General features: G+C 44.2%; 1 protein-coding gene and 1 long non-coding RNA gene across 2 annotated transcripts in view; one reads left to right on the forward strand and one right to left on the reverse strand.

Annotated features, from left to right (window-relative positions):
- DPY19L1 (dpy-19 like C-mannosyltransferase 1) overlaps window positions 1–10618 on the reverse strand; it is a 243399-nt gene extending 232781 nt beyond the window's left edge. Inside the window, exon 1 of the mRNA XM_082399504.1 lies at window positions 10175–10618. Within this exon, the coding sequence (XP_082255630.1) occupies window positions 10175–10472 (298 nt within the window). The 5' untranslated portion in view covers window positions 10473–10618. The remainder of the gene's footprint in view (window positions 1–10174) is intronic.
- Window positions 680–25714, forward strand: LOC309632250. Its single transcript, XR_014246813.1, has 5 exons — window positions 680–10010; window positions 13345–13476; window positions 19027–19201; window positions 21823–22865; window positions 23184–25714. It is a non-coding gene; the product is annotated as an uncharacterized lncRNA (long non-coding RNA).
- The last annotated feature ends 421 nt before the right edge of the window (window positions 25715–26135 follow it).

The raw sequence follows: 26135 nt of genomic DNA on the forward strand, positions 1-26135 counted from the left end.
CAGTCCCCTATGCTAGGATGCGAAGCCTTGAGCCTCAGCTTGTGTTTAATTCATCTTAATATCTACATCTTCTAGCATTGTGCCTGGCACCTCACTGGGTTGAACTGTTAAATGACTATCACCATGTGAGAGAAATTAGAGAATATACTCAATTAAGTCAAAACCTGAACACCTAAAGACAATATCTAAGCATTCCAAACTGCTCAAAGGGTTCCCATTATGTGAAGGTAAAACAGATATAACAAAATTAATATATTGAAAGAAATCATGTTTCTAGCCTATAGTACCTAGAAAAAAATCAAAGTCCAGTTTCTGTGTAGTAAACTAATAAGTAAAAAGACATTCTTTAGGACCCAGTTTGGGAAAGAGAAAACGGTCGTGTATACCTCAGGCTTGGCCCCTTCCTTCTTTCTACACCTAGATTGTGTGTTATCAAGGGCTTTAAAGCCAACAAGTACCTAAAAGCCTCCTAGATGCACAACATATTTTCCTAGAAACTGAGGACATTAAAGCAATAGTAGCCAGGATCTGGGCCCTTAAAGCTAAAATCTTTGAGAGAGAAGATTTAGGTGCATAAAATAATGAGAGAACACATTAGGCACCCAAGCAAATAGCCCAAAGTCTATGAACTGTAAGAAATCTGAGAAGGCAGATCAATAGTGGCCCTCTCAGCACAGGGTTTATTAAAGTGGGATTGGGTGGGGGTGGGGGGGAAGGGGGATGAATTACAGGACATGATTACAATTTAGGTGAGGATTTATGGTGCGTAGCCAGAAAAGAAGACAGTTACAATAAGGCTGTATGTGGCCTCTGATCCAACATCACAAAAGAATTCCCATCACTAATACTGGTGATACAGAATACACATGATATTGACAATAATGAGACATTAACTGAAGGCTCACTCACTATATATATAGTGTGTCAGGCTCTCAGAGCTCTAGGAACACCAGGAGGGGAGTTTGGCAGAGCCACTCAACCAGCGGTATCAAGAACGGTAGCCACCGGAGTCCCCCCTGGGCCAGTAACCCTGCGCTTTGAAGAGACCATTTGCTCATGTCACACAAACGGTATCATTTTCTATGTGTGCCATGACATAAAAAAGGTTCAGAAGCACTGAGCTAGTCAATAAAGAGACAGAGCAGGGCTTCCCTGGTGGCGCAGTGGTTGAGAATCTGCCTGCCAATGCAGGGGACACGGGTTCGAGCCCTGGTCTGGGAGGATCCCACATGCCGCGGAGCACCTAGGCCCGTGAGCCACAACTACTGAGCCTGCGCGACTGGAGCCTGTGCTCCGCAACAAGAGAGGCCGCGATAGTGAGAGGCCCGCGCACCGCGATAAAGAGTGGCCCCCACTTGCCGCAACTAGAGAAAGCCCTCGCACAGAAACGAAGACCCAACACAGCCAAAAATAAATAAATAAATAAATAAATAAATAAATAATTTTTTTAAAAAAAACAAGAGACAGAGCAACTTTCAGAGAGAACATCATAAAGCAGCAATATAGAGGCAAGGTGATCTAAACCGTGGGATTGCATTAGAATTGTCCGTGGCACTAAATAAAACTAGAGACGTTTGAGTATTAATCCAGGGCTCCTAAATCTGAAACTCCAGGGATTTTTTTTTTTTAATACCTGAGCGATTCTGATATACAGTCAAGGTTATCACTGGTGCAGAAATGACTGGAGCAAAATCTCCATAGCTGTTCTCAAAATTTAATGTAAGAATTGGCTGCTTTGTATTGCACATGTTTTCCGGCAATAATTGGGTCACCTGGGAGCTTATTAGAAATTCAGACTCTCAGGTCCCATCCCAAATCCTCTGAGCCCTCAGGTGATTTATAAACACTTTTAAGGGCAATGTCTCAACACTGACAGCACACTGGAATCACCAGGGAACTTTGAACATAGCTAGATCTAGCACTGGGGATGATTCTCACATGCAGCCAGGGATGAGAACACTGATCTGGGGGAGGGGGGCGTGTTAAGACTGCATTCCTGGGCCCCCACTCTCAAGAGTTCCTGATTCAACAGATCTCACTTGGGGCTTGGAAATCCACATTTTTAACAATTTTTATTATGAAAAGGCAAATATAAATTCAGAAGATATTCTGAAGGAAAAAGTGTCAAAATCCTGACAGCTAAAAATAAAGATTAAGAAAGGGGAAGAATTAAAATTAAGAATCAAATTCTTTTTTACCTTCCATGGTAAGAAAGTCATTCTCAAGAAGAAATATTCCTTAGATTTTATATGACTTATTTAGCTTCAGTCTCATTTTCACCAAATGTGAAATGAGGGGTTTTCACTTGGTTATCTCTATTCCTAGCATGTAATGACCTTGTAGAGCTACAACTACTACTACTAATACTTAGGACTTCACACTGTCCAAGGGGCCTCCATGGTTATTTTCTGTTTTCCTTTTAGATCTTTCTGCTCCCCAAACTAAAAGCCTTGGCAGGTTTGACTCTTTTGTTTTTTCTATAGGGAAAAAAGGAATGCACTCAATTTATTAATAGAGATATTAAGTCTCAAAGTGAGAAGTAGGACTACTTTAAAATTCCGTCACGATTGGAAGAAACTATATAGCTCCTAGGTAGAACTCACAGTGGTCTATGTAATAATGCTTGTAACGCTGACCTTAGTTAATGTGAATCTCCTCCATATATTTGGCATTGAGCAAAATAACACCTTACAACAGTTAGGGAAAAATTAAGAAATTCTCAATTATAATGAATAAGTCTAACAACTGTTTATCAGTTGCAGTTCACAGAGCACTTTCACATATTAAGCAAAAAGATCCAGGAGCCCTTTAGCGGCAAAAATGGCTCTTATCTTCCCATGAGGCCCAAGGTCACACGATTGGGATAAACCAAGGCCTCGCAGATTGCCTGGGTTCTATGCCTCTGGTGCCCTTCTGACTGGAAGCTTAAGCATTAAAAAATGTTAATAAGCACATTTAACCAAAAGGGTACACTGACATAAAGGAGGAAACTTCTTAGAAATAATTTAAAAATCAAGGACAAAGGTTTATTTTGAAGTGAAATTATGAAAACAGAACCTGGAAAATGTATATCACCACCCCCAAACAGTATAAAATTAGGCCTCTAAACAAAGAAGTATACAAAGAAAATTTTCACATTTAAAATATTTATGTATATACATATATTAAAGTAGGCAATACTTAATACAATTACCCAACATATGGGTTTTTAAAGCAATAAATTCTAACTTCCTTTTAAAATCGTATCCTCACATAATATGGACACAAATATTTCTAAATCAAACAGTAACCTACATTACCAATTTCATTAAGTAACTTTCTCCTTACTGAAAAAAAATGCCATTTCAGTTTTTAAAGAACAAGTAGCTAGATAAAATATACACCTGAAATAATACGCTAGCTCATTAAATGTCCCTGAGCAATCATAGTGAAACTGTAAAGCTTTAATAAATCTAATGGAAAAAAAGGTAGAAGCTGCATCTCTTCACTAGAGGGGAAAAAAAAAAAAAAGATCCATATATACACAATATACACCCAGGCCCAGCATATTATTAAGCAAGAGATTTTAACAAGTTCATTAATCGATAAACCATTTAAAGTTTTAAGGCTATGGTTATGGATTCTCAAGGTTATGCATTCTCCCCAAATTGGAAACTGCCCTTGGGTAGCACAATGTTTTGCTTAGCCTTTAAATGATTAAGAAAACTGTGATACTGTTTTTTACTATTTTATTCTGTTTTTCTTTTTTTTTTATAACAATGCCAAACAACCAACACAATCAAAAACAATTCAGAATTTAGTAGTTTCCAAAAAAAAGTTATGCAAAGACAAAATGGAGACTGACAGGTTGACCATAAGGATTTAACAATCAGAGCAATTCCCCAAATGAGCATAAGCCACCAAAGTAGTGCTCTTGCTAAAAAAGTTATCAGGTCTTGGAACACATGAGATCATCTTCCCATTAAAGCATCTGTGACAGTTGCCTTAGATTGTAGATCTGAAACCTACGATTTGACAGATGTGCTTAACAAGCCAAGATACCTTAACTTTAATCCCAAACTTCACCCAGTGAACTCACTAGAGATGTCAGACCATTCGCCTGGCCCACTTTAGTTTCCCCACATATAAAATTCCAGGAGTTAACTTTTAATTTCTAGATTCCCAGGAAACTTCCATGAAGATCAAAGATGAGAAGAGTGAGGAATCAGGTCTTATTTTTAAAAAACTTTTAAACATAGTAGAGAACAGTAGCTCTCTGCTAGTTATGTAAGTACTTTATGATTAGTATTAAAACGTGGGGAAAGTATTCTGAGGTGTGACATTTGCAGCACTGAAAGGCTGCACTACAAAAAGCAGTGGTTACTGTTAGGAAGTAATAGGAAAATGCAATGCAGAGCAGTAGTATATTAGGCAAATTTGAGTTGGCGTGAACATACGAATAAAGCCTCACTCTTCTCAATTATAACAATATTCTCAAATTAAACATCTGTCAAGATGGCAAGTTTTCAAAAGTTATTGGCCAAGTGATTTATAAACTGTGTTTTAAGATATAGTTGGTGCTACTGTAAACTAGAAGATAAAATCACCTCCATCCTTGGTCACTACAATGAATCACTCAGAACTTCTGTGACTGATTTTGGTGACTACGCTGTTATGTTCACATTTGCTGCTATGATTAAAATACAAAATGCCATCCAAGAATCAATTACGTGTAGTGAAAGTACTGAAAAACACACCTGATAATTGGTTACTTTGGAAAGGAAGTCAAATATGAGGAAATATGCCAGGAAAACATGAAGATATATGAGCTCTTAAATGCATTCGGGGGGGGGGGGGGAGAGAGTAATAATGCTGAGAAAATGAAAATTAGTATTAAAACAAAAATAAAAGTTACAATAGTTGTAGATTTATGTACTCTAAAAATTAATTCTTCCACTTTTTAAACTTAATCGTACTCAATGACTCTTGAATTATGAAAGATCACCCATGGAGAACTGATCTTTCCTATGAAACAGGACTGCTTTTTATGGGATTAAACAGTAATGTAAAGGTTTTGACCTAGAAAGAGGTGTAATTTTTACTAACTTTTATGACTAGTAATCATCAGAATGGTAACTAAAGAAAACTAGCAGACTCTTCCCTGGAAGAATAATGTTCCAATGGTCTGGGCAAAGTATAATCTGATGGTAAAAGATGAACTAACAAAACAAGAATTTAAGACTAAACATAAATTATAAAGCCTATGCTACCCCATTTGGAAGCAAGCACACAGGCTTGTAGTCTCTATGATAATGTAAATATCTCATTAACATAAGCTTTTTTAAGAGACATTATAATATAGCCTAATCTTACACACAAAGTGTGCAAAGCTTACAAAAATAGCTATAGTGCAAATTTTAGCAACATCAAAATACACACATGTAGATAATAAAATTTTATCTGCTTTCAGTACTGATGCCATATTATGGGTCAAAAATCAATCACAAGTTGGTAATATATCCTTATATTTACACAAATTAAACTTATCACATTTGTTATTTATTTGAGCTCTCATGAATATCACATATTCAGAACCCTCCTAATTGTATGTTTTAATAATAACATATATTTAAGTGATTATAAACATTCTTTAAAGTTAACCAGAAGTGTACTTTAGAAAGAAAAAACTGGTCTTAAACAGAGGAAACTCTCTAAAAGCCCAAATACCCATCCAACTCACTGGCTTTCGGGGAACTGTATTGGCCCAACATCTATGTATTAACACACTCTCAGGGCTGGTGCTCAGGTGTGTCTAAGTGTCTGTTTGAAAGCCATCCCACAAGATGGCCAGTGGCCCCCGTGCCTCTCGGTTCCTCAGCTTTTCTTGCCCATTAAGCCAACCCCAATATGCTCTTTTTCCACCTCTATTCCCTTATCTCTAGTTATGATCCCTCTCTTCCTTATTTCCCCTGAAGAAGGAAGAAACAAGAAAGCTAATGCTTACTGAGCACTAAATGTTGAGGTTTCTCTGAACTGGACCCTGGGGCTTCATTTCCCTTCTTGGTATACTCACCCTAGAGAAGATGAAATATAAGCATAGCAGTTAAGAGCATGAACTCTGGAGCCACATTGCCTGGGTTCAAGTCCTGACCATTCCACATTCTAGGGGTGACCTTGGGCAAGTTACTTAACATCTGTGTGCCTCAGGTTCCCAATCTGGTAAAATGGGTATGACAATCACAGTGTCATGGTGAGGACTGACTTAATAGTTAAATGAATTTGAGATAAGTCAGTTAATCTAAAATACTTAGAACTATGCCTGGCACAGAGTAAACCCCATATCAGGAGAAGATACTATCATCAATTCCCATGAATTTAATACCACCCATTTGCTGATGATTCCCTGTTTTATGTTCCCACTCAGATCTCTTCTCTTATGTCCCACTGCCTACTTGACATTTCTACTTGGACATCTCACGAATGTCTCAAAGGTAACATGTCCAAGATAGAATTCTTGATCTTTTCCCTTAAATCTGTCCCCTCACCACACCCCTAGTCTTCACCACCTCTGTGAATGCTATTCCAATTAAAGTAACAGACATATCAGATGATAAATGGCAACTCACAGCCCGTTTTGCGAAAACAATAGAGATTAGGAGAAACTATGGCAAACTGGGCTGTCTGTGTCCCCATTTAAAAGAGGGGAGGGGTAGATACACTTAGTCCCAGGGGATTGCTGTCAAGTAGGAATGTCAGCTCTGTAATGCTAGACAGTCTGCTCCTAAAGGGAAGCAGAACATCAGACTTTAAAGCTACTAATGCTTCCCTCCACCTCACCCCACCCCAGATTCTCATTTAATTGGTCTGATGTGTGGCTTAGCTTTCGGGATTTTTTGAAGTTTCCAGGTGACACTAGTATACAGCTAAGGTTGAGAGCCACTAGTCTAGTCCAGGTCTCCCATTTTTACATGTGTACAAACTGAGGCGCAGAGAAGCTAAATGCTTTGCTCAGGCACCAATGAGTTTGAAACAGGTACAGAATCAGAAAACAGTTCCTCTAAAGCAGTGTTTTCAAACTGTGGGTCATAATACTAGATCGTGAAATCAGCTTAATGGTTTATAAACAGAATTAAAAAAAAAAAAAGGACAGAACAGAAAATCAAAATGCACTGTATATTATAGGGTGAGTACAGTGCATGACCTTTTTATTTTAAATGTATGCACATACTGCTCTTAGTCTCCATTTCCCTTTTCAAATCCATTCTCCTCCCTTCTCTGCCTTGTTCCCAGCCCCAGGAGGCTGACCCTACAGAATGATTCAGCTGGGCCCCTTGCCTAAGGATTTCCCGTTGGTCAGCCAGTGAGAGGCACCCGTGGGAGATCAGAGGGTGGGCAGAGTGTCTGGGGTCACTCTTCTTGGGTGATCCTGCCCCCACTCCACAGCTCTCCTTGGGTTCAACTCCGGAGGAAGCTCCCTTTCCCCTTCAGGCCCAGAGGTGGTAGCACCTTCCCACTGGTGACAAACCCTGGGTGCTTCAGTGTCCTTTGTGGGTTCCTTAAACCTGCTCACACTTTTGAAAATAGGCCACTTGTTAAATCTGTTTCCTGCCAGGACACTGACATAAGCAGTTTGACAGACACAGAGACACATGCATAAATATACAGGGTTGGATTTTCAGAAGTGTGAGCAGTTTAACGTAAATTGTGTTGCTTTCTGCGGGTTGTGGTCAAAAAAGTTAGGAAAACACTGTGTCACGGTTCTTCTTACTACACCACTGCCTCCCCTGGCTGATATAGGGAGCTACTGGGTTGAAACATCTAAAACTAAACATTTCAAAGACCTTCTTTATGACTGTTACCATTAAATGGTAAATAATGTCTAAAAAAAAGAAAAACATGTTTATTAAAATGAATTTTTTAATAGGGCTTAAGACTGCCCAACAGTGGAAAGGGCCATCCTGGTAGGTAGTGAGTTCCCCATCAGTGCTTCACACACGTGGAGGAGATGAGAGACTAGGGACCCCTAGTCAGCCTCTCTTTAAAGGTGTGCTTCTATCAGGGAGCCTCAAGTTGTAAAATTTCTTCCAAAACACAAATGAAGCAATTTTTGTCATAGCAAAATCCTGTACTAAAAAACCATACCATGTCAGCTCAGTTCTCACTCATTCTGGGAGGGAAGAAGAGTGAACATGAGGCAGCTTTCAAAAATGTCTAAACTCTGCTCCTCTTTACAGGTTCTGAGAGTACAGATCCAGAGAAAGAACCAAACATTCCAGGTCTGGTTATTCTCCAGAATCATCTTTCAAGCTGCCCCGTCTCCTCATGTAAACGGTTAGCAAGGACAGAAAGTCTCTAGACCTTGGTCTGGTCATCCAACCTCCATCCATCTGATGGCCAGTGTCCAGAGTACATCCAAAAATGTGGGACAGCACCTTCACCGTACCTCTTTCCAATACCCAAAGGGATGAGTCAAGTAAAGTGTCACACTGTTACATTAATACAAAACTTAGGTATGAGCCATTACTAGATCCAAATATAAGCCATCCAATATAAGATTCAAAGGAAATGAAATTACAAGCAAAGAAAATATGCACATAAGAAAATGGCAATAGATATTATTCTATGATTTGTTACTGTAACCTCCCTGAAGGAGTGATGCCGTTCCATATTTTGCTACAAAGTGGTTAATGTTTATAGTAGCTGTCTATTCAAGAAAAATGCAACTTCATTCTGTCACCAGATATCAAATCAATATTATGCTTGTGCTTTTAGTTTAATAGCAACTAAAATTTGTTAAATGTTTTAGATACAAAGTGTCTAGCCATATAGTACCCACCCCTTTTTGTTCTGCTCCTCAGGATGTGCCCTGGAGTAAGTAGGGCAGGTGATAATCCCATGTCACAGAGAAGGCAAGGCTCGCAAAGGAAATAACTTGAAACTTAAACCAAACTTAAACACAGTGAACTGGATCAGGAGCCTCTGTCTCATCCACTGTACCATGCTGCCTCCCCAAGGTGAATTTAACTAACCTGCACACTGGCAAGGTTTTTCAAGCTCGTTACTGAAAAAAAGGAGAAATGTACTGAAAATACTGAATTTCGCTAGGCTTGAATCTACAAGAGAAAAAAAAGTACCCCAAAAGCAATATCAACATTCCTGAGCCCATTAAAATGTGTGTGTGTGTAGGCGCACACACACTGTGATGACTGGCTTTTTATGATTGAGCGGCTGTGATCTCAGGGGAAGCCGATTTGTTGTATTTTATTCCCTGGTCTACACTGAACTCCAAATTCTTTGGGGTCACTAAAGGAATTTGAAAGGACCAAGAGTTAAATAATTCAGTAGCCAAATCCCATTAATGACATTATATAGGAAAGGCAGTGTTACAGCATTTTACTTGCTGACTTAGAAAAATTAGGCCTATTATCCAAACTGCTATAACTTGCCTTATCAGAATGTCGATCAGAAAACAAAGGAAACCTGAAGTCGGTCCACAACATGTGAATGTTTCAACCTTATATTTTCAGCACATCGTTGCATATCATCCGTTAGGTCAAGGCAGCGGATGAGGGGGAGCCCTCCATACCAATCTTTCCCAGGTCAGCAGGGTCCCAGCTTGGGCGCCCAAAACACAACACAACCAGGAAGGTGACGTGCGGAAGGGAATCACAAATAAAGTGCCATAGGCGGTGTCTGCAGCCAAGAAGAAAAACAGCACGCCAAAATTTAATTGTAAGTTTAGCAACTTTCTAGAACAGGGGACGTGCTCTTGCTTTGAGTTCAGCGGAATCGCTTCCAACCCAAAGCAAACCATTCTCCCGGACAGGAGGCGAGATAACTGGAAGGCTGCCGGCCCGCGCCAATCAGCAGCGTCCAATCTCTTTAGCGCAGACCTGCCAATTCGCGGCCAGGCCGGGCAGCTGTTGATCTCGGGGCCATTTTTTTTTTTTTTTTTTTTAAAGCAGAGACAGAGAGCAAGTAGGAAGGGAGCGACGAAGACTGAGCCTAGGAGAGGGAGAGGGAAGGAAGAGGTAAGGATGTCCCAGAAAAAGTCGGAGAGGGCTGCGAACTGGCAGGGACCGACCGGCGGGGCTCGGCGGCGCGGAAGCCGGAGGAGAGCGGAGGGGAAGGGGAGAGGGGCGCCCGCGCCTCAAAGTTCCGCGTCCCGGCGGCGCCCGCGCGCTGGGCTGCTCACCTAGCAGGAGCGTGGTCCAGGTCCGGCCGCGCCCCGAGAGCCGCAGGCCCAGCGCCCCGCGCAGCCCGGCCGCCAAGCGCCCCCCGAGGCCGCCCCCGGCGAGCGGCGAGGCGGGCTCGGCGCGGGGCCCCTTCCTGCCCGCGGCGCCCTTGCGCCGAGGGGACGAGGGCGCGCGCTCGGGCCCGGGCTCCCCGGCGCCGACATCTGGCGCCCCCCTCAGCGGCGACTGCGAGGCGCGGGGTGGCTGGGGCGGCTTGGGGGCCGCCTCCCGGTGCTTGTTCCGCGCCTGCAGGACCATCTTGGCATAGTCGCGCCCGCTCGCTGCGCGCGCCCGGACGGCGGCCGGCGAACGGCGGGCTGGCGGGGCGGCCCCAGCGCCGCTCACTCTCCGGCGGGCGGGCGGAGGGCGGGCCGGTCCCTCCCCGCCGGCGGGGAGGCGGGGAAAGCTGCAAGGCCGGGCGGCGGCTGCCTGCCTGGCGGTGCGGCCAGGAGGCGGCGCCGGACTCGCGCGCCCGCCGCCGCTGCCGCTGCCCCGGTTGTCACGGCGACCGCAGAACGCCGGGGGGCGGGGGCGGGGACACCCTGTGAGCGGCCGCTGTCCCGCTCCCCCCGCCCCTCCGCGCCGGACGCGCGCTCCCGGACAGCCAGCGCGCACGCGCGGACTTCCGGCGAGGGCGGGGGCCGACCTGGGGCAGCCCGGCGACCCCGGCCCTACGTGGGACCCGCGCAGGGCTCGGCCAGGGCGAGGGCACGGATCGCCTCCCGGGAGCGGCTGTCCCTACCTTTGGGAGCGGCCGGGAAGAAGAAAGGGCCCTCTCGGGCGGGGGCCGCTGGTCGAAGTTTCGGACCCGATTAAGGCTGCAAGTGGACCCCGGGAAAGCCCGCGTGGCCCAAGCAGCTCGTCGCGGGGGCGGCCGGACCGGGGAGGAGGCGCTCGGGAATGACCACGGGGGGGCGCTGTGTGTGCGCTCTGGAGCCTCCGTGGCCCTTGCAGCTGGAAGAAGAGCAGAACAAAGTAGAGCCACTGGGTCACGTTACTCCACAATGTGTGGCCTCGCAGTTTAGAGCGCTGCCGAGTGCAGCTCCCGCATTCACTGATACGACGAGCGGGGCAACCCGATTTAAAATGGCAGCAGAGTATCTCAAGGGGAGCTGTTAAGGGTCGAGACATAAGTGTGTGCCTGACATTAAAACTGAAAACCAGGGTAGGAGCCCAGTTTGAGGGTGATAAAATTGAATGGACCGAGAAGAAAAAATTATCGTATGTTCTGTTAGTTTTAAATGCTGTAACCTTGTGGCTTGAAAGAAAGCAGAAAAACTTTATTTGCTGTTAAAATACAAAACCTTAGTCGAAAACGCACTTTCTTCCACGTAGCAAGCGGAAGGCATGACTGAAGGAAGCCCAGGAAGACTGGGAAAACCAGGCAGATCCCAGTTACCCTTCTCCCCCCCACCCACCCACCCTTGCATTCTTTGCACAAAACCCTACAGCCTCGTGGATAACTAAGTTCCTTCCCTTGCGGTGTTAAGTGGGCTTGTTCCAAAAAGTTGTCCTTAATTCCCAATTTTGTAAATCAAGCCGCATCGTTCTGATTATCTCCATTGTAATTCCAGGTGCTTCACGAGGCTGTGGATCCTTGCCCTTAAGTTTCTTTGTCCAGTGATTTCGTTATTTAAGGAAGTTCATTAATATCGGCATCCATTCACTGTTATGCCTTTTTAAGGGCAATTAATTATTTTGTAAAGGGAAAAAAATTTGCCATGCTAATTAATAATCCCTCATACTCTATATTTTGAGAATTTGAATTTTCACCTGTCTTTCATCAGAACAGGGAACAACTATTTTTAGACACTGGTTTTTTAAAATTATTGAAGCGATATTACAGAATGCTTGTATTCTGAAATTATGTGTCAGATGGATCCAGTGTGTTTCCCTCTTTGATTCAACTGGTACCATTTTGCCAGAGAAAACACTTGTTGAAAGAATAAATGAGTGATTGAGTGAATGAATGCAGGAGATAACATAGTCAGATGAAGATTAAATATGCTGTGTTCTGTAGTGCAGTTGAAAGTTACTTAGTTCTAGCCCTCCTCTCCCATGGTCTTGAATGTCTAGAAGACAAAGAAGCTTTCCTACTCAACTTCATATTGTCCCACAGAGCCTAGCCCAGAGCCTGACTGTGAAAATTTGTTGAACTGTATTGAAAGAGGAACACCTATTGTTTAAGCCACACCCAGTGGGTTTTGATCAGTTCCACCAGTGCTGAGGAGTCCCTTCTCTTCTTGGCGACCAAGCAGGGGCAGTCTAGCATATTGGTTAAAACACATGGTGACGGTAGGCCCATATTCCAGTCTTTGCTCTGACGTGTACCAACCGTGTGACCTTGGCCAAGTTACCAGACCTTTTTGAGGCTCGGTCTCCTCATCCCTAAAATAAGAGTAATAAAAACATCTACCCCACAGATTTGTAAAAATTAAATAAGACAGTATATGTAAGGTATCTAACAATTACTTCCATCAAAATAATTGCTCGATAAATGTTCAAAGCGGTGGATGCTGTATACGGAGGGTGGCAAGTCTTCTGTCCTCCCGAAGCCTGAAGCTGACACTCCAGAATGGATGTGAAGATGCAGAGGAATAGAGTGCTGAGGGGCAAGGACAGCTGTGTGATGTTTAGACCAGTCCCACACGCTCTGGGCTTCAAGTTTCTCAGCTGTCTGAGCAGTTGCTCCTCCCCTTCAAGTTTCCTGCTTCCCACACATGCTTTACAAAGGATGACCAATTCATGGGTCATTAAGCTTGGATAAAATAGAGGCAACTCCTCTTACTTCTCTCTCCCCTCCCCCCAAGAAAGGAGGATGTTTCACACAGGGAGAGTGGTAGAGCACAAAATGGAATAGTCATGAAAGTTATGTGCCAGATTTCATTTTGTCTTTATACCTCGAGACCCACAAGAGCAGGGAATGCAGTTTATTCATATTCATATCTTTAGGCTAAGGGCTGCCACATAGTGGTGGACGCTAAAGAGAGAGAGAGAAGGGGGGGGGGAGGACTGAAAGCTGCTTTAAAAAAAAAATGTGTGTAGATGATCCTAAGAATTAATTCAAGATTATAATGAATACAGATTAAAGTATTACAATTACTGGCCACCTTTAATGCCTTTTTTTCAGGAGTTCCAGATGTACCAGAAAGGTACTTCCTGATGTGACACTATAGAAATACTGGATCAAAGCAGACAAATTCTGAGGATAGAAACCCTACAGAGCAACCACTCATGAAGAATCCCTGGTCTGGTCACCGGGGTACAAGCCCAATCCTTTTCTCACTAAAAGCTACATCTTGGGCATTTGAAATAAAAATTTTTAATTAAAAAAATAATTTTGTAAAAGCTTTGGGGATGGAGAAATAGGAAATTTAAAGGAGGAGATGCGAATAAAATAATAAAGACAAGTAAATGCCCCAAAATAAAGCCTAGCGACATTAAAGTATAGGGACCAGGGAAACGTTGTTAAATGGACAATGAAAAGCAAAATTTGGTCAAGGGAAGACTGCCGGGAACCAATTTCCTTATTTCTTTACATTTGCATTTTCAAGGCCCTAATTAAAACTTCCAAATTTCCGCCTTTTCCTCCCACTCGCTCTCCTACCCACAGAGTGACAGCAAAAGGAGGATCTTGACTGTGGCATCTGTTTCTCATTTCCTTGAAGTAGGTCACTTGATCTGTTTATTGCAGAAGTGTCTGGGGGTCAAGTTGTAGATTCTGACAGTTGTGTCCCTCAGCAGTTGCTCATATCAAGAGAGGAACCTGCATAATCCAGGCACACTTCACAGAAACCTAAAATGGGTGCAACAAAGTATATCCATATAACATTCAACTTTCCACAAAGCCCCAACATTAGCTTGTCACTGTGTTATAATGAATGTATTTCTTTAGTCTCTGGTGAGAACAAATGTAAATTGCTACTTTATTGCTTTTCAGATTTTATCTTCTGTCTTTCTGGTAGCTGACCTTGTAATTTAAACTGTTCATGCTCCAATGGCTGTTCCTGAGAAACTCAGAAAGTTCATTATTAGTCCTAGTTCTAGTGCACTGTCAAGAAACACTCCATTACAGAGGGGCTTGTCTCCCTAAAATGCAGTTCCTGTTACTGAGGGCTTACTATGTCCTTGGTGTCTTAGTGGATTTCAGAGACATTAAAAATTCAAATAAAGTCCTTATCCCCAAAGGTCTTACAGTTTCAATGGAGAGTCAGGGTAAGCTAGGAGAAAATATGATTGTGTAGGGAAATGTGTGATTCAGAGCACAAGTACTGAAAGAGTTCCAAAGGGAAAAGACCGCATCTGATATGACTGAGGAGTTTTCAGGGAGGAGATGAAACTTGTCTAGGCCTTGTTGGAACGATAGATCTTGTTTGAACAGAAGGAAACTTGGAAAACACATTATAGAGAGGGAACAACATATATCCGAAACCCTTGTGTGCCTGGCCCATAGTAAGTGCTAACAGGAACATCTTAAATCCTTTTGGGAATGAGGAAGGGAAGAAACAACTGATGTAAGTTTGAGGAATAAATAAAAGGATTAAAGAGATTGGAGCATGAAATGCTTAGAGTGCCCGGACATGGATCCTGGGTCTCAGAGCCCCCAAATCTATCTACACCTGAGCAGACTCCGTGCCAAATGAGGCTGAGCACCCCCACCCCCCCACACACACACACGCACACACGCACGCACACACACGGCCTTAGGAACACTGGGAGCCAATGAATCCCACTGTTAGCCTCTAATGTGAACAGGGACTTGCTTGCATCCAGCGGGCCTTTGCTGACTCATAGCCTGAACCTCCCCCTCACCTGCCGCCAGATGCAGATAAGGTGGGGGACTGATTCATTTGGACATTGAATGGTCAGTCCTCCGAGCCCATTCTCCAGGGTAAGCACCTGGATGTATCACACAATTTATCCTCTCCCCACTAAGCTATTTCCTCAACCCAACCTTACCTTGTGCTCCCTGAGGCCAACAATCCATCCCTAATACACTCAGCTCATCTCAGTGGTCTGTACCTCTTGGCTCTTTTCAGAGGCCCTTTCTCCTGTAACAGGTTCATTCCCTCATATCTCCACCCCCTTCTTTCCCTGTAGCTCCTTTCTGCCTCCGGAAAGCTCCTCTGAAGCCCTTGTCATCTCTACCCTTCAATCGTTGCTGTCCTCTACAGACTACCTGGTAACACTCCCCCACCATTTACTGTAGCCCTGGCCCCCGGTCTTCTCACTTCCTACTATTGCTGCAAATGACTTGAGCACCTAACACTGAACCTCTCAGCTCCTTGATATCCTCCTCTCTGGTGACCCGCATTCCTACTCCATGTCATCGCCCCACTCCAATGGCCCCATCCTGCTTCTTGTCGTCCCCTCAATCTGGCTCTGCTCCTGCATTTAAAATCCAAGCAACCCACCTCCAGTGCCTCTAAGTCTCCTTGTTATTCCATCTCAAGTGCCAGGGCCCAGCCCATCACTGCAACTCTCTCTGTCAGGTTCTCCCCCCGCATTCCCTGCATGGTCCTTCCGTCTCACTCACCTGGCAAAATCCCACTGTCCAACTTTGGATCTATGCCCGTGCTACTGAAGAGTTCTGGAGAAATCCCACAGCTTGGAAGGCAGGAACTCATAGGAATTCTTAGATTCCACTGGCAGCTGGACCTGAGTGCTGCCCTGAAATCTTCCTTCATTCCCCTGGTCCCATTCTCCAGAGCAGATACAGCAAATGTTCGCTAATGCTATGGACTGAATTCCCTCCTCCCCAGATTCATGTGTCAAAACCAAATCCCCAGTGTGATGGTGTTTGAAGATGAGGCCTTTGCGATGTGATTAGAACATGAAGGCAGAACCCTGAGGAATGGGATTAGTGCCCATGAAAGAGACTTAGAACTCCTTCTCCTGCTTCCACCATGTGAGGACACAGCAAAAAGAGGGCCATCTCTGAATGGGGAATGAGGCCCTCACCAGACACTGAATTTCCCAGCACCTTGATCTTGGACTTCCCAGCCTCCAGAACTGTGAGAAATAAACATCTGTTTTTTATAGGCCGCCTAGTCTATGGTATTCTGTTAGAGCAGCCTGAGCTGGCCATGACAGCTAGTCTTGCAAACCTGCCACACCTGTCTCACCAACTCCCATACTCCCAGCGGACAAGGCCTTTCCTCCTACTCCACGGAGAAACTGGACACCATCAGGACTTGCCTCCCTGTCCTCCCATATACCCACAAATTTACCCAAGACCCTCCTTCCTTCCCATCACAAGAAGGAGCCCCTCTTCCATATGCAACCAACCTCTTCTCCAAGCGTTGGTTTACTCCATCCCACCATCTTGGTGCCTCACTCTACCAACTAACTGCTGGGTCATCTCTCTACTGTTTGGGTTGCCTTCCAACAGCCTTAAGCTTGCCCAAGTGACTCCCATCTTAATTAGAACTATCTCCCAAACTAACATCTCCCCAAAACAACAGCCCTCTCCCTCTCCTTGCTTCATTCATAGATATTCCTGGTAGAGTTCCTTATACCCGTCATCTCTGCTTCCTCATTTCCCAGTCAGTCAAGCTCATGGATGTCTGGCATTGTATCTAACATACCACAAAACTGCTCTCATTGAGATCACTAATGACCTCCACGTTGCTAAATTCACAGGACACACGAGTCTTTATCTTGGCATCTGACCACTCCCTTCCTTTGGTTTCTCTGACACACATGTTCTTGGGTTTTGTGGCTCTTTGTTCCTTTTCAGTCTCCCTTGAAGGTCCCTCTTGTTCACTAAATATTGATGTCTCCTAGGGTTTAAAACTGAGCCTTTCCTCCTTTGACTCCATACACATTCCCTGGGCAATCTCATTACTGCCTTTTTGCTAGAGATTTCCAAACATGTGTCTCCAGCCCAGATTTCCTCACTGAGCCTCAAATCCGTTATCTCCAACTGCCCATTCGATGCTCATACTGGGATGTCTTTTTGGCACTTCAAACCCCCAAATCCAAATCTGCTTCGTTTCCAGTCTCCTAATCTCAGTGAATGACACCACGATTTTCCCTGTTCCCATATCCAGGGAGTCATCTTTATGTCTTCTCTCCTACTTCCAACATCCAATCAATCACAGAATCCTACTGATTCTATCCCATAATTGTCTCTCAAATTCCTTTCTTTCCATCCTCACTGCCGTGGTCCACCATCATTTTCCCATGAGTTTCAGCACCGTCTCCTACCTGGTTGTTTTGCATCTTCTCTTGCTGCCCATCGTTATTCCAGAGAACCATTTCTAATATGCAAATCTGATGTCACTTTTTAAAAAATCATTCAGCACTTCCAAATTCCTAAACATGACTCACTAGGCCTTCATGAACTGTGCTATGTCATACCCTCTCCCTACTTTTTCCTTCTCCAGCCTTATCTCTCACCAGTCCCCAACACTCTGTGTCCTCCATCCCCCTGGACCTCTACACATGCCATTCTCTTAAACTGTCATACTTCTGTCCTGCCCAGCCCCTGGCAGCTCTCCTGGATGACTGGCTCATCCTTAACACATCACTTAGAAATCAACTCCTGCAGGAACTTTCCTCCCCCCTCACCCTGAACCATACAACTAGTAACCTAGACTATATCCCCTGTCATATCACTTACCACACTGTCGATTTGCCTGTTTATTTGTCCGACTTCTCTGTTAGACTGTAATTTTCTTGAGGGAAAGCTCTGTATTAGGTCAGGTTCCCCGAGAAGACTCTAAGATGAAAATTTGCATGCAAGTGGTTTTGGGAGGGGGCACTTTCAAGAACAAAGCCTGTAAGGGAGTGAAGAAAGTGGAATTGGGCAAAGAGAAATTGAACTGCAATGCAATTGTAGCAGAAGCCTCAGCCAATCCAATAGGGAGACCTGGAGTTAGGATGGCCCTTCCCAATCATCCTAAATTGTGGCAAGGATCCCAAGTCTTTGACACCACACCAGCTGGTTACTGGTGGCTGCTTGCAAGAGTGAGCGAAACCTGGCAGGCAGCTCCACAGGATGTGTACAACGGAAAGCTAGTCCCCAAAGGGACTCAGCGGTGCGCCCTCAGCCACCTACACCCCTGGCTTCAAACCTGAAGGGGAAATCTGGGTAGCATACCACAGTCCCCTCTGCCAACGCCCTGTGGCGTCTCAAGGCCTGACACTCTGCAGGTGCCCATTCTCTTTGTAGGTAAATGACTGAATGTATGATTAAATGAATTAATTAAACGGTAGAAAACAAGGTTAGTTAGATTAAATGAATTGAGATTTAGAGCTTTATGGAAGGACAAAATTTTCTGTTTGAAAACAGTGAACTCTAGTGATCAAAAGATGGATGGGTTATAAATAGGATATGAAAAAATAGCAAGTAGACATGCTCTGAGGATGTAAACTTGAGGCATGAGGGTGGTGGGGATGGCTGAGATGATAGCAGGAAGATGGACAGGGGACAAAGCCCAGGGCCTGAGAGTCTGCTCCTATAACCAGGACAATGGAGTATAGAAGGCCTATAAAAGAATAGTGAGAGCATGACAGGACAAATATGAGACCAGCTAAAATGTTAAACTAACTCTTTGGAAGATATTTATGATTAGGTGTACTTGATCTCATTTATTAGTTATAAGCAGAGATTCACCATTTGCAATGTAAGGACTATAAACTGGATGTAAGTCTAGCCTTCAAAGGTATTCACTATACATTTCTAAACTATAATTATTTTGGATTAATTTTGCAGATATATTTAGAAACTAAGAGATTTAGTTGTTTTACTTCCCAAGCAGCTATTAATTCAACTCACCTCGTGCCGCTAATCCTGGTTTGTTTTCAGAAACTGACATTAAGAAAATAGCTGGAGACAATTCATTGCCATCTCAAGATGACCCGAAGCCCACAATGCTCAGCAATGCTGGAGTGAAGGAACATCTTACTTTTGCTTGCCGCGTAGCTGCATGTGGCTACAGTGTCCATTTTGTCCCAGGCTACGGGTTAGGGAGAAGTAACAGGTAAGGAATCTTTAGCTCTTCAGAGAAAACTGACATGGGTTCCAGCACCTGATTTTGCATCCAGACAATGAACACTGTGTCTGGAGTCAAGGTTTCTCTTACAAGAGCTGAAGTGCAAAGTGCAGTGAGATAGTGCGCTAGCCCTGGCACCTTGCTTGAGGGGCAGTGCAAACCATGCCTGGTTGCTGGAAGCTTTGGGAGGCTATGTGGTACGGATTCTGTGAAGCCTCAGGAGGAATCAAGATCCAGTTGCCATTGGCCCTGAGTTAATGAGAGAAGAGGGGCACAAAGAAAAAGAGCTTATCCCAATCCTTTCTGACCTGCCCCAAATGGCCTATTTGTTGGGTTAGTGGACAAAGGAGCAAGAAGTGGCAGTGTCTGAGCACACAGCCCAAAATTCCATCCTTGGTCCTATGACTGCACATTCCACGGACTCCTATTCATATTTGAGGAGTTTCCGACTCAGGATGGGGGTCACTGGTGATGGGTGCAATGGTGTTAGTGATGCTTTGGGGCCAGTGCTTTTCCTGACACCGTTCAAAGTGTGAAAGTCAGAGAGGGTTAAGCTGGGCCTCCAGATTCCCCTGAACAGGTGCCACAACAACCCAGTGATTGGCCCAAGTGTGCGTCTTGCTTTGTGCAGAGTTTTGTCACACTTGGATGTAATATGGCCCTGTGAGCAATTCTGCATGACCCTCTCTGCAGTTCCTCTGGAGCTTATCACAGCATGCTTGATTTACACACAGACTAGATGTTTGCGCATCTTTCTTCATCTCCCACCATGAAATAAACACAACCAGGACTTTAAGAAGTTACCTGCGGGCATGGAAAGTCTGATGCGAGTTACTTGATATAACATAGAGAATGACATAATACAAGATCAGCCCTTGATAACAGTCCTGGACAACCAGAGAAATGTTTGGGCATGCTTGAAGTTCACTCCAGCCAGAGTAGATGCACAATGAAATGAGAACATTGGGAAGTTAAAAACTTTTATAATTCCTTATGTATAAAATAAATAAGCTACAAGGATGTATTGTACAGCACAGGAAATATAGCCAATATTTTATAATAATTTCAAATGGAGTATAATCTATAAAAATATTGAATCACTATGTTATACACCTGAAACGAATATAATATTGGATATCAACTATACTTCAATTAAAAAAAACACGTTACAATTCAGCAAGTTAAGTGCAAATGTTAAAAAAAATTATTTCACCTTAACACAACCTTACCATGTTCTAAATTTCTTTTCTTTTGTGACTGTTTGGACAAATGCATGTATTTCAGAAGCCATTGAGTGAATAGGATGGTTGAGGAAGAAAGAGTGTGGTAAGACAAGAAGAGTTCCAAGGACCTTAACAAGGATGGCCCTTGGAATGGAGAGAAGGCAGAGGGAGAGACAGAAGGCAACAAGTTAGGGAACAGGCAGCTCAGTGGAAGCACAGAGGCAGAGACGGCACGGATGTTTGGAGTCCTTCGAGCAGCTGGGTGCAGTGCCTCTGGGAAGCTTCCCTGAACCCCCAGGACAGGCCACCTGCTGAACTCCAAGCCTGTCTCATCACTAACTTTGCTCACTGGAGGAGCTCCACCTTCACCAGTTTATTTACTGGGATTCTGTGCACAATTTTATTTTAAAGATGGCACTGCTGCTTTAAAAAGTAAAGTCAAGCAAAATGCCTAGGAAGCTTGTTTAAAATGCAGATGACTGGCCCTTGTCCCTAGAGAAGTTGGGACGAAGCCATAGGTAGCCTGCCCGTCTAGCCAGGAGGCTCCTGACCACACCTCGTAAAACCTGGCCTGGATGGTGGTTTAAGACTCATTTACTCCATGTGAATTTGTTCTGAGTGTTTGGAGGTCACACTTCCCAGTAAATTAAGATCCTTTCTTTTGCTTCTATTTTGCATTTTTTTAAGACAAATATTTTCTCAAATCCCTCTATTATTAATATTTAATAATCTGTACATTTGAGAAGGACATACTCAGGAGAAGCAAATAAACTGTGCCTATAGAAAAAAAATGGACAAAGCAATAGAGATTCATCTTCACAAAGTTTATCTTTCATCCTTCTTTTTGGAGTCATATTTTGGAAGAATAGCTATTAATGTCCATAATAATTCTTCTTTAGTAGTTTAAGATGGATCTTGGAAATAGGTTTTGAAAATACTGCCAAGAAAATGAGGTAGGTAACAATAGACCATGTACTATTAATAAAACTTTGTTAAAAGGTTACACAGATATGTTATTTTGGGTTCTGCCGGAAGCATCTTTGGTGTCACCTGACCCTTTTCTTGGAACCTGAGGTTGGGGGAAGGAGGTACAGGGAATACCCACAGCTGCTCAGTACGGACCCACAGGCCTGCCAGGTTGCACTCTGGAGCTCCGGCAACATTAACATTACCTGGGAGTCTTTAAGAAATGCCAATGCCTAGACCTCACGCAGACCAGTGAGATCAGAAAGGACTAGCAGCTGTATCTCTTAGAAGCTCCCCTGGTGACTCTACCAAACAGTGAGGCTGAGACCCAAAACCTTAGGGAAAGAAGGAATTGATCTCTATTTTTATTTCTTAGTTATAAGATAGATTTTTAACATATATTAATTTATCTTCATGCAGGGTCTGTGCAGTAAAGCAAAAACAATGACGTGCAAGGAATGTGGGATGGCATGCTGATCAAAACAGAGAAGTGACTTTCACACATCAGAGGAAGACCTTGTCCATGGCACTGGTCTCTACTTGAATCCCTCTTTTGTAGCCTCTTCAACATTTAGATCAGGTTACAAATGTTAACTTAATCTGCAGAGCACAGTAGTACACAGCACTGGTTGAAAAAGTATTTGGAAATTCAACCTTGAAAGCCAGGGATTCATCTCCCAACTCCTGCTCCTCCCCTCAGCCCAGCCCCAGCTTTCCTACAGCTTGGAAACCCTGAGCAGGAATCTCCCTTCCCCCTACACCTACCCTGGACTGGCCAGAGACAGAAAGAGCCTGAAAATGATGGATGTAGGGAAGGAGAAATGAATCAAGGTGCAGGTATGAGGAGCCAGTGAAGAGAGTCATGAAGTATTCTGGAGAAAACCTCCTTGTGCCAAATCTCATTTTTCCTGGAGCTACCCAAGCCCGAGACACATTTCTGGAGCCAGCCAAGGAAGAGGCCCATGAAATTTTAAGTATCTTGAAAGCAAAAGAAATCCAGGCCGAGACGTCCTGTGTATTTACATGCAGGCACGGTGCAAAGCAGTAATGATGTATTTGTTCTTGACACCCAAAAACAACATGACTTGTAAAACATCAAGGAAAACCCTCAAAAGAAGAAAAGGCTCATAATAACAAATAATAGTAGCCGCTATAAAACTAGCCTTGGACAGATCTCAGGCACTGTTCTATGTCTTTTATAGACACCATTTAATCCTCACAACAACCTACAAGGTGCATACTTTTATTATCCCCAGTTTAAAGGGGAGAAACCACAGAGATGCTGGGTAACTTGCTCAAGGTCAGAGCTGGTTAGAGATGGAGCTGGGATATGAACCCAGATGGGGCCACTCTGCCTCATGCTTGAGTCTATGCTGTCTTGTGTGGTGGAACATTCATAAAAGACAGACACCGTGAATTGTGGTTTCCTTTAAGAGCTAAAAATTGCTTCCTTCAAAATAAAGGCTATCGGGGCTTCCCTGGTGGCGCAGTGGTTGGGAGTCTGCCTGCTAATGCAGGGGACACGGGTTCGAGCCCTGGTCTGGGAAGATCCCACATGCCGCGGAGCAACTGGGCCCGTGAGCCACAACTACTGAGCCTGCGCGTCTGGAGCCTGTGCTCCGCAACAAGAGAGGCCGCGATAGTGAGAGGCCTGCGCACCGCGATGAAGAGTGGACCCCACTTGCCGCAACTGGAGAAAGCCCTCGCACAGAAACGAAGACCCAAACACAGCCATAAATAAATAAACCCAAAGGTTTAAAAAAATAAATAAATAAATAAAGGCTATCCAACAATTACAGGCTTTCACAAGAAAGTATGTTCAGGGTAACTGAGTGTGGCATATCATGGGGATTAACTTGAGTTCTCTTTAATTTGTATATTGTTTTCAATATAAGTCATTGGCAGACTTGGGAACTCTATTGTTAGTAACAAAAGACTTGCACCATCGCTGACAGCCTGCTGCAACACCCCAGTGGGTTGTGACACCACCAGTGGTGGGAACCACCAGCCTGGAAAATAGGCCTAAGCAGAAAGATATTTATGTGACTGAGTTGGAAAAGGTAGCTGGAAGGTGCATGAAACTAGACATCAGCAGTTAGTGTCAGGCATCCCAGCGTAGTGCCTTTCTGGAAAAGTGGGCAAGAAAAGTAGCTAGCTTTGGAACATACACATTACATTGTTGCAGCTGAGCCTGCAGAGATAAGCTTCAGGGCACCTTGTAGCTGGCCAAGACTGCAGGACAGAAGTCCCAGAAGCCACAGTATTTATTGTATAAGATCAAATCACTCCTGGCTGAGAATTCTCCCCTTTGATACAACAAATGACAGGCACTGGGGGAAGAATGAGCCACTTCTCCCAGGATTTCTAGAGGCTTCCACATGGGCATTTTGGCCCCTTGACACCAGGTCAGCTAGGTGACTTTGGTCATGAGTTCATCGCGTTAGCCCTATTTATCCTCCCATTCCCCCCAAAAAGATCTAGCCCAAGAAGTAGTATTATTTCCATTCAACACGTCAAGAAACACAGGCTCCATGGAGGTTTCAAAGCAAACCTGTAAATTCTTTGACACTCTTGCCATCAAGAAGAGGGATCTATATCCCCTCCCCTGGAACACAGGCATGACTTTTCACACCTCCACAAAAACAATGAGGTGTGACCTGTGAGGCTGGGTCACAAAAGGCCATTGACTTCCACTTGCCACTCTCCTGGGACAAGTACCCCTGAAGCCTGGGCCTTCGTGTAAGAAGTCCAGCTGCCCTGAAGCCACCGTGCTGAAGAGTCCATATGGAGAGACCACACAGTGATAGGGAGAAATGCCTGAGGAGCCCCAAATGTTCTAGCCCCCAGCTGTTTAGGACTCCCCAGACCAGCTGCCATACATATGAGCGGAGCAGAGTTCAAGAAAACTGGAGCCCAGCCACTGCGTGACTGTAATTGCAGGAGGACCAAAAGCTGCCTAGCTGGGCTCCATCAACCCCCAAACAGTGAAAGATAATACATGCTCATTTGTTTTATGCCACTAAGTTTGGAGTGATTTGCTGTGCAGCAGGCTCTAAGAGAAGTCGCTTTCCAAGACCACTCAGGAACTTCCCAGTGGAGCTGGGGCTGGAATCAGTTCATTCTATTCAGTGCAGTATTAACAGTTGTGGCCCCTGGGGACCAGACAAGAATAAGGTACTGCCCAAGCCCTCTGCAACTGGGGCCTCCACCTTCCACCTCCTCCTGAAGATAGCTCCTCCTTGCTGGAGGTGGATGAGCCCCACCACCGCTGGTTTCTAGAAGGAATTGGCTTCAGGGCGCTCTGGCTATTCCTCTACACCGTGCTGTGTGCAGGTGGCTTCTGGCACCAAGAGGTGCCAAGCCTGCTGCCAGCCTTGGCTTTCCCTCTAGTCCTTCTCTGATGAGTTGGTTGGCTGTGTTTGCAATTGAAGGCAGACAGTACTGCAAAGGTATGTGGGTATCATACAGCCTGCCTGCAGAATATAGCTTGGCTCTGATGAATTATGTCCAGACCCTGGTCTCACATTTGGCTGGATCTGCAGGAAAAATATGTGTGTTCTGGGCCCCAGCTGATCTTTTAATCTAGCTTCTGTTCTAAAGTAAACATTATCTGTTAAAATTGCAAACTTTCACCTGCTTCTTCCAAATAGATTGGTAAAAAGGCATAAAATATACAAAAATCATTTTTACTTGTAATAAGCTCAGGGTTGCTGGGTGACCAGCACTCACCCAGCATCCTCGGATTGTCCTGTAAGCCAAACCTGATTTCTATGTTTCCTTTAATCAAGGAATTCCTGTCCATAAAGAAGAAGGAGGGGGGCTTCCCTGGTGGTGCAGTGGTTAAGAATTCGCCTGCCAATGCAGGGGACACGGGTTCGAGCTCTGGTCCGGGAAGATCCCACGTGCCGCGGAGCAACTAAGCCCGTGCGCCACAGCTACTGAGCCTGTGCTCTAGAGCCCGCGAGCCACAACTAGTGAAGCCCACGTGCTCTAGAGCCCGTGCTCCGCAACAAGAGAAGCCACCGCAATGAGAAGCCTGCGCACCACAACGAAGAGTAGTCCCTGCTCACCGCAACCAGAGAAAGCCAGCGTGCAGCAACAAAGACCCAACACAGCCAAAAATAATAAATAAATTTAAAAAAATAAATTTTTTTTTTAAAAAAAGGAGGAGGAAGAGGAGGGAAAGAAAAAGAGGGAGGATTCAGCATTGTGATAAGGAGTAAAAATTTTGTTTAGAATATTATGCATAGTGCCTGGCCCATGATAGAGGCTCAATAAATGCTAATTATTGATCTTTACTATTCTGCCTTATCTTTCCAAGTCTTCTCTACCAGGAGGATACAAATGAGGTCAAACTTACTGGGCGACTTAAATTTCATTGACTGCTTAGCCGCCTCACATCTGCAGGACCTTCAGGCATCCTTCACTGTAAGTTCCATGCCATAGTTCTGGCTATCTTTCTGTTTTTGATTTTTTTCTTTAATTCTATTATGGTCGTACACACTTATTACTGTCAACATACTTAGTGTGTTTTCAATTATTTTTTCAAAGTTTAGGGTTTATTTAATGGCCCAGAATATGGCCCATATAGGTACTTTAAAAGAATGTGACTTTTGCTTTTTTGGAGTGGACTGGCATCTGTTGATAGAATTTCCTTGAGAACCGGTCAGTTTCCTGGTTTTTTGTTAACTCCTTTTAGATTGTATTCTAAACAATTTGGTATTATGTTGTAG

Source organism: Balaenoptera borealis (genome assembly GCF_965194805.1).
Source record: "Balaenoptera borealis genome assembly, chromosome: 7".
In the NCBI taxonomy this organism is placed as follows: domain Eukaryota; kingdom Metazoa; phylum Chordata; class Mammalia; order Artiodactyla; family Balaenopteridae; genus Balaenoptera; species Balaenoptera borealis.